The sequence below is a fragment of the Mastomys coucha genome, unplaced genomic scaffold (genome assembly GCF_008632895.1).
Source record: "Mastomys coucha isolate ucsf_1 unplaced genomic scaffold, UCSF_Mcou_1 pScaffold21, whole genome shotgun sequence".
NCBI classification, from domain to species: Eukaryota; Metazoa; Chordata; class Mammalia; order Rodentia; family Muridae; genus Mastomys; species Mastomys coucha.
Genome location: NW_022196904.1, coordinates 2,897,358 through 2,906,075, shown reverse-complemented (window position 1 = coordinate 2,906,075; position 8,718 = coordinate 2,897,358). Strand labels below are relative to the sequence as shown.

The window sequence follows — 8,718 nt, the reverse complement described above, 5'->3', positions numbered from 1 at the left end:
GCACTGCCTGTTTCTTGAGTTTGGGATGGAGAAGGGAGAGAAGTTAAATGTAGCCATCCTCACTTTGGTGTACACAAGTGATAAGCACCAGATGAGGGGTGACCATGTTGGGCCCAGAGTGTCCCAAATCAGTTCCAGAAAAGAGACGTGCTTGCCAAGGAGCCCCTTGCTGACCTGGTACAAAGTCACTGTTGAGAAAGTAGTCTGTTCCTGCCGGGAAAGGGATGGTTTATGGAGGACAGAAATAGCACACCCCTCCGTGTTCCAAGTTCCGGTCACTTGTCAGCCATATACCAGCATTCTCTGTAGAGCAGGCTGTGTTTTGATGGCTGCTGCTGTTCAGTGAAGGGGATCAAAGGAGGAGGGGGAGGAGCTTGGGGTAGATTGTTTCTGGACCCAATACCCAAGTGAGGACAGGATGTTGGCAGTTACCATGGTATGTTGTGTTCCAGATCCTGCTCTGCTCACTGCCAGTCCAGTGCATCCCCCAGAACCCCTGCAGCTGCAGGATCAGAAGGCACCTCCAGTGTTAGGTGTAGATTCTTGGGTGCACAGTCCCCAGCTCAAGAAACTTGGGAACATGCCAGATGCAAGATTTTTAATATAGAGAGCAGTGCCTGACATGTTTCTAGATGCCAACTATCCCCTCCCCCCTCCTTGTGCCTCTTGGAAGACTTGAAAATGGCACACAACTCCCCTCCCCAAACCTGTTCCCAGCTAGTCATGCAGCCATGTTCTCCATAGAGCAGGCTGAATAGGGTGGGATGATGCTGTCCAGTAATGAAGTGGACAGTGGGAGCAGGAGGAAGAGCAGGAGCAGGAACAGCTGAGATACAGTATTCAGTTTTCTGAACTTGTTTGGCCATGAAACCTTCCATTCATTCATAGAGCATCTTGGTGCTGGTGTGCTAAATTCTGCCACCATATGATGCCTTAGCCTTGCCTGTCAGCACCATGGACAGAGAACTCTGGCCTAGGTCTCCTCCAATGGAGCCCCTCTCCCACTCAGTCCACAGGCATCCTAGTCTCTTACCCAAGTATGTCCTACTAGGAGGAACTGTCCCATTTTCCAGCTAAGGAAACAGGTCAGCGAAGGCCAAGTGTGCCCAGGTTCTCTCAGTAGAGGAATAGCATATATTAACCACTGGACTCTTAAGTCCATGTACTATGCTGCATTGAAAAGAGCCCAGAGTTTTTAAACATCAATTCATTGATTATGTCCATGAATTTGCATGTGGTAGTCAGGACAACCTGTAGGAATTACTTCTCTACTTCCATTGTGTGGATTCTGGGATCAACCTCTGGTCATGAGTCTTAGAGGCAGGTGCCTTTCCCTGCTAAGCCATCTCATCAACTCATATAGACTGTTTTTATTGATACAATGATTTGGAATGATGGCAGCTGTGCTGGGAATTTGGGCAAAGAACTAGTGTTTGTTCACAGTAGGTTTTTTTTTTTTTTTTTTTTTTTTTTTTTTTTTATGGAGGCAATGCTACCAACTCTCTCCTCTCTCCTATATTAGCTTCTACAGTCCTTAATTCATCATCCTTTGACAGACTTAGTACAAAAACAAGGCTTAGTTTTTGTAAAGTTAGCACACAGAATTAAAATATGTATTTTTGAGACATGGTATCATATGGTGCAGGCTAACCTGAAACCTGCTGAAACCTGCTGTGTGGCTGAAGATGTCCTTCATCTGATCTTCCTGCCTCCCTTCTCAGTGCTGAGACTGTGTATGTATGTGTACCACCTCACTCAGCTAAAAACTGTATTTCTGGGGCCGGAGAGATGGTTCTGTACATCCTGCTCTTGCAAAGAACCTGGGTTCAGTTCCCTGCACCCACATGAATTGCTTGTAATTCCAACTCCAGTGTATCTAATGCCCTATACAGTCGCTGCAGGCGGGGGGGGGGGGAGAGGGAGAGAGGAGAGATTTTAGAATGTTTTACTATGACAAATATATTCGTACTTTGTTCATATTTGTCCTTCCCCTTCCTCTACCACCTCTTTCCACCTCTCCTTAGTTCCTTTGCTTCTATAAATAGTTCCCCCTTATGCTTTCATGCCTTACATTCATAGAAACACATCTGGTTTCTGTGTATGGGAAAATGGCACACTAGAGTGTTTAAAGAACTGCCTTCTCTGTGCCAGCAAGATAACTCTCTTGCCACAGAAGCCTAACAATTTGAGTTTATTCCCTGGAATTCACATGGTGGAAGTAGACAACTACCTCCTAAAAGGTGTCCTCTGACCTGCTCGTGTGCTATGGTATACTCGTAACTATGAGCACACCTACACGCTCACAGTAATAAAGTTACTCTTTGAATCTGAGCATGCCCTACATACCATCCTTCATTTACATACCTGTCATCTACTAGCACCCACCATCTGTTACCATGTCACCTGGAATCCACATACAAACTGTATATCTCCTATTTACCCCACTTTGTTGTCTCCATTGCTGGGGATCCAATCTGAGGCAATCACTCTGCCACTGAACCACATCTTCAGTCTCCATTTACCTTCTCTTTACCATCATCTGTTTCCATCAATTGCATTTATCTGTGATTGCCAAGAGGGTACACATCTCTTAATTTCTCTCCCATTCTCTCTCCCTCCCCCTCTCTTTCCCTCTCTATCCCCCTCCCCCCTTCTTTCCCCTTCCCCATTTCAACACAAGCTCAAACTTGCTACATAGCTGAGGGTAACCTTGAACTTCTGATCATTCTGCCTCTCCCTCCTGAGTGCTGGGATCACAGAATTTGCCACTGTGTTGGATTTTAAGTGGTGCTGGGGATATGATCCAGAGCTTTACACATGCTAGGCATGTACTCTGCCAACTAAGCCACAAGCTCTGCTCCCATTAGTTTTTTTAAATAGCATCCAAACATCTGTGTGGATTTAAGGGGTTTGGTTATTGATTTGTTTCTAACTCCCTGCTGCTTACCAATGCCACTGCAGGAACCCATGACCACAGAAGGAGCACATGCATGCATACATATGTGAGCGTGTGTGCACGTGCATGTGTGTGCATGTGCTTGCTTGACTCTGACAGATAAAGCTGTCCCACTCCTGAGAGATGGGACTGATTTACTGTGCCCATCGGCAGTGCACATGGTGGCTGCTCACTCCGACCCTCCACCTTCTCCAGTGAAGGCATTGTTATGGTGGATTCTGTTTGATTCTAGGAGGGAAGGGTTGATGAACACCAGCTATGTGCTTTGAACATTGCAGGTGTTACTTCCCTTAACAGATGTAGAAAGTGGGCCAGAGACTTGAAGAACTTAAGGTGCCTCTCTCCAAATTTGACAGTCCAAGTTCTATCTCCAGGACCTGTGTGGTAGAAGATTCATGCACATTATTAGTCTACCCCCAACCCTTGGTTTTTCAAGACAGGGTTTCTCTGTGTAGCCCTGGCTATCCTGGAACTCGCTCTGTAGACAAGGCTGTCTTGGAACTCAGAGATCAGCCTACCTCTCCCTCCTGAGTGTTGGAATTAAAGGCATGCACCACTACTACTATCTGGCCAATTCTGTCACATTTCCACACGTGCACCCCATCCCCTGCAATCAAAAAGCAAACCAAACCAAAAACCAAAAATGTTTGAAAAAAGTCCCAGCTGCATCTTGTTCATGACTGGGTCATCTCACAGCATGGATCAGGCTTGCAAACAACTGACAAACCCAAAGGCCTGTTACTTTCCCATGACAGAATCAGAAGTTAGCAAACAGCTCATGACATTGACTGTGTCTGAATCAGCAACATTGCAAGGATAAAGGGAAAGCCATTGGATAGTATACTGATATTTCCAAGAGTTAGAGAAATCAGTGGCAATCAGGCCCAGGCCAGGGAGGTTGTGGCCCCAGCAAGGAACACCTAGTGACATTCTGGTTGCTGCATCTGGGGCAGGTGAGTCTTCCTGGCATGTGGCACAGTGCACAAGAAGTACCCTAAAACAGAAGAAGGCAGCCCCAGTGTCAGGTAACAAATGGCCAATGACCAGGAACAAGTGACAGGAGCCTTCCTCCTCTCCAGTGCCTCTCCTAAGACAAGGTGCTCTACTGCCACCTGGTGTGCACTGAGGGAACATCAAGAGCTCAAGCGCATACAGGATTAAAGGGAACCTGCACACAACCCAATTTGCAGGATGTTGCAATGATGGCAGAGATAAGTACGCTAAGCTGAGAGTTACAGTAAGATACAAAGAATGGAGGCAGGAGAGATGGCTCAGTGGTTAAGAGAACTTACTGCTCTTGCAGAGGACCCCAGATCCCGGCATCCACATCATTAACTCACAACCTCTTATAACTCCAGCTCCAGGGGATCAAACACTTCTGTCCTCTAAGGACATTCATGTTCACTATCCAGACATAGAAAACTAAAGCCCTTAAAAATACAAAGAGTTGGCACCTCTCAGCCTCGCCTCATACCCTGGCACCCCGGTCAATGTAACGTTAGTATTCACTAAGGTGAAATGTGTCCTGTCCTCTATGGCTCTCCAATTGCAAAAAACAAATGTAAATAAAAACCAGGAAGTCAACATTTGGGGGCTTAGTCTGAGTATGACTATCAGTTGTCTGAGAACTGCTAACATTTGGAGTTTGTTCTTGGCTGTTTTGAGGTGGAGCCCTTGTGAGGGTAGTTTTCATTTCCAGGTCTCAGCAGGAGCCAGAGGCCAAGCAGCCTGAACTTTTGAGCTCTCCTGCTGGACCCCTTACTGCTCTCCAGAGACAGTAGGAGAAGTAGCTTGAGTGCTGGAAACCTTGACCCTTGGCTGTCAGGCTTATTTCATACAGCTTTTTGTTATGTTTTTTGCGACAGTCTCATTCTTTATATTTAGTATTTATGTATAGAGGCATCTTGCCTGCATGCATGTCTGTGCACCACATGCATGCCTGGTACTCTTGGAGGCCAGAAAAGACCAGCAGATCCCCTGGAGCAGGAGCTATAGATAATTGTGAGCCACTACTCACAACTGGGAATCAAAACTCACGTCCACTGGAAAGAGCAGCCAGTGCTCTTAACTACTGAGCCAACTTTTCTAGCCCTCAAGGGTTATTTTGCATCTGTCCTTGTAGATGAAATAAGCTGTAGGGCTGAAAGGGCGCAGGGCATTTAGCTGTCCATAGACTATACAGCTGCCGGGGATCATATGGATTGATCACGAACACGTTCTCTTTTGGATTTTTTAAAAATATGTCTCATGTATCCCAGGCTTCCCTCGAATGTTAAATAGCTGAGGCTGACCTTGATCTGGTTCTCCTGCCTTCCCAGCTGCATGCTGAGATTAAGAGACTATGCTAACACCCCTGACTAATAAGAATCAATAGTCAACTCAAGCATTCGTGGTGGCTCTGTATCCTGTATCTGTTTGTCAGATGACCAGGGCAGCCAACAGTGTTCTGAAGGACTGACACTTCCCTAGCCTTTGGAGGACGACAGTGGCCCCTCCACCTCCTCATTCTCCTCACAGATCATGTCACATTGGCCAAATGCCTTGGTGCTACATAACGTTAACTCTCCTAGGATGAGAGAGGCATTTTTGTTTGTTTGTTTGTTTTCTCTGTCTAGCCCTGACTGTCCTGGAACTCACTCTGTAGACCAGGCTGGCCTTGAACTCAGAGATCCGCTTGCCTCTGCCTCCCAAGTGCTAGGATTAAAGGTGTGCGCCACCACTGCCTGGCAAGAGAGGCAGTCTCGCAAAGCAGCCCCAAGTAGGGACAATGCTAATGATATCAGCACAGAATAGCTGCATACTTCTTCTCTTGGTAAAATTTCAAACATTTGTGTGAATGGAAGAAGGGAAGCCATGGTTCACGTGTAGAGGACAGAGGATAACTTGGGCACTCGGTTTTCCCTTTCCCTCATGTAACTCTTAGGGATCTAACTAAAGCTGTCAGTCTCAGGAACAAGTGCCTGTACTCACTGAGCTATCTTGCCTCCAATCCCAGAAATAAGCCTTTCATTCTCATTAGAAGACTTGGTAGGGGAGTAAGGCCAGTCACCTGACTTTAAGGCTTTCTTCTTTTCAAAATAGAGTCTCGTTATGTAGGCTCTGCTGTCCTGGAACTCACTCTGTAGACCACCAAGTTGTCCTGCCACCCAAATGCTGGGATTAAAGGTGTGTGCCTCTACACATGGAAACTTTCATGCTTTCTCAAGGAAAGAGCCTAGAACATTCTCAGGCTTCAGAAATGATGTTTTCATTATGAGGCTACAAAAAAAAATAAATAAAATAAAGCCATCTGAGGCCCATAGAAGCAGCCGAACACTTCCCTAGTGCTCCAGGCATAACAATGGCATCCAGAGTAGATTTCCTGACTTTGAGTGGTGGCTCTACCATCTATTGAATGGGAATGCTCAGGCACCCCATGCCTCAGAGTCCTTGTCTGTAAGATGGGCAGAAGCTACTCACACCTTAGGTGTCATGAAGGTCTGCAGCTATGTGAAGTATATGCATGCATCAGAGGAGCACAGCAAGGATATGGTCCAGAGGGATGAAGGGTTCATTTTTCATGTGTGGTGTGTATGTGTATATATGCATATTTTTGGACATCTGTGTACATGTATGTGGGTCCCCATGCCTGTGTGTGAATGTGCACATGGAACCATTTCTCCCTTCAGTTGATTCTGTGAGAATATTTTCTTTCTCCATCTCCCAGCACTGGGATTACAAACATATGCCCCAACACCTGGCTTTTTATATGGGTTGTGTGTATCAAATTCAGACCCTCATGCTTGCATGGCAAGCCCTTTACCAACTGAGTCACTCCCCTCCATCTCATCTCTGCCCTTACACCATACCCACACTGATCGACATGACCACCTGATGCTTTTTGAAATGCTGTGTGTTTATTTCATTCTTGCTACATCCTCCGAGGTGAGACAAACATTTCAGATACTGAAGTCCTAGGATGTGAAGGAGAGGGGACTCACGTCTTCAGTTTCTCCACCAGTTTCGGTCATCGTCATCAATAGCATACCAGTCACCGTCGATCACCACGTGGGGCTTGATAAACTGCAGCTCCTCCAGCTGTCTTCTCACACAGGCATAGTACTGCTGCTTCCACAGGCTGGGAAGAAAGGGATGTCATGCTAGGACCTAGATGGCCTGGAAGCCAGATTAGGACTACAACCCTTTTTGAGAACTCTCAATGAGGGAGTTTAATCCACCACCATAGATTAAAAGGGCTGGGGAAGGGGCTTCCAAGGCCCAAGCCCTGATGGAAGAGAGAGAATCACTTTCATTTCTTTGAAGACCTGGTAGGTTGCTTATGCTCCAGTGGAGGACACCACACCCATGTGCCTATGAACTTCAATAGTTGGAGGCAGCGGGTTATTAAACTAATTAAAAAAAAAGTTGGGAGAGACATATTAGAATACCATGGGAAGATCTGGAGCAAGTAGTGGTGGGTGGATATGATCAGAAGATGTTATTTGGATGTATAAGTTTCTTTCTTTCTTTTCTTTTTTTTTTTTTTTCAAGACAGGGTTTCTCTGTGTAGCCCTGGCTGTCCTGGAACTCACTCTGTAGACCAGGCTGGCCTCGAACTCAGAAATCTACCTGCCTCTACCTCCCAAGTGCTGGGATTAAATGTGTGCGCCACCGCTGCCCGGCTGATGTATAAGTTTCAAAGAGTAAGATGGATAGCTATTCTGAGACCTCTCAGGTTAACTCTTCGGCCTTCACATGTACAGGCACACATATGTATGTAAGCCACGTATAAACATGCATTCACACACGCATGAATCCACTTATGTAAAAGTAAGTCATAAATGCACAGGGATCTACTCTGTGCCCTTGTCCCAGATTTGAGGCACAATTATGGGCAAGGGTAACAGCAAGGGCAAGGCAAAGCCCCACCCACTCCAGTTGAGGGAAAGGGTACGCAAGGATTTAAATTGCTGCAGAGAAATCCCATTTTGCTTGTAATAGATCAGTTGGTAAAAATCCAGGTCTGAATGTGGGTGTGGGTGGCAGTGGCGGTGGTGTATGGATGTGTTCGAGCTGAAAGAGGAGGTCGGAGGCCCAGAGTGAGAGGAAGAAAGGGGGGGAAAGGAGAAGGGAAGGGAGCACATGTGTGGGGGTGCAGAGAGGGACAGGGGAGGGAGGGAGAGGAAAGGGAGAGAGAAAGGGAAGAGAAAAAGGAGGAGAGAGAAAGGGGGAGATAGGGAGAGAGAGAAGGAGAAAGGGAGAGAGAGGGAGAGAGGGAGAGAGGGAGAGAGGAGAGAAAGGGAGAAGAAGCATGAGCAAGCAAGCAGAGAACAGAGGTCAGCACTGGGTGTCTTTCTCCATCTCTCTTCACACTGAGACAAACTCACCAAATCCAGAGCTTGCTCATAGGCTAGGCAGGCTGGCTAACCAACAAAGTCCAGCATCTTCTGGTCTCTTCCTCCCTAGTGCTGGACTGCAGGTATGAGCACCATCACATCTGGCTTTTATATGGGTTCTAGAGACCATTACTCAGGTCCTTGGGCTTGTGTGGGAAGCACTTTCCAGAAGGAACCATCTCCCCAAGACTGTACCAATTGCTAAGCCCATCCTCACCACTGTGCCTTGTGGCTCATGGTTACAGTTGGATCTATTAAACAACATTCTGCCTTTTGGTTTTGTTTGCGCATGTACTGTGTAACATATTTATGTAAAGACTGCCAACCTCACTCAGCCAGAATTCCCAAACCACCCCCTCCATTCCCTCCTGCCTTTGGCACTCATCT

General features: G+C 46.6%; 1 protein-coding gene across 1 annotated transcript in view; it reads right to left on the bottom strand.

Moving 5' to 3' along the window:
- Window positions 1–6,794: 6,794 nt before the first annotated feature.
- The window catches only part of Nlrp5 (NLR family pyrin domain containing 5), a 24,851-nt gene continuing 22,927 nt past the window's right edge, over window positions 6,795–8,718 (bottom strand). Inside the window, 1 exon segment of the mRNA XM_031390914.1 lies at window positions 6,795–7,073. Coding sequence (XP_031246774.1) covers window positions 6,941–7,073 — 133 coding nt within the window. The 3' untranslated portion in view covers window positions 6,795–6,940.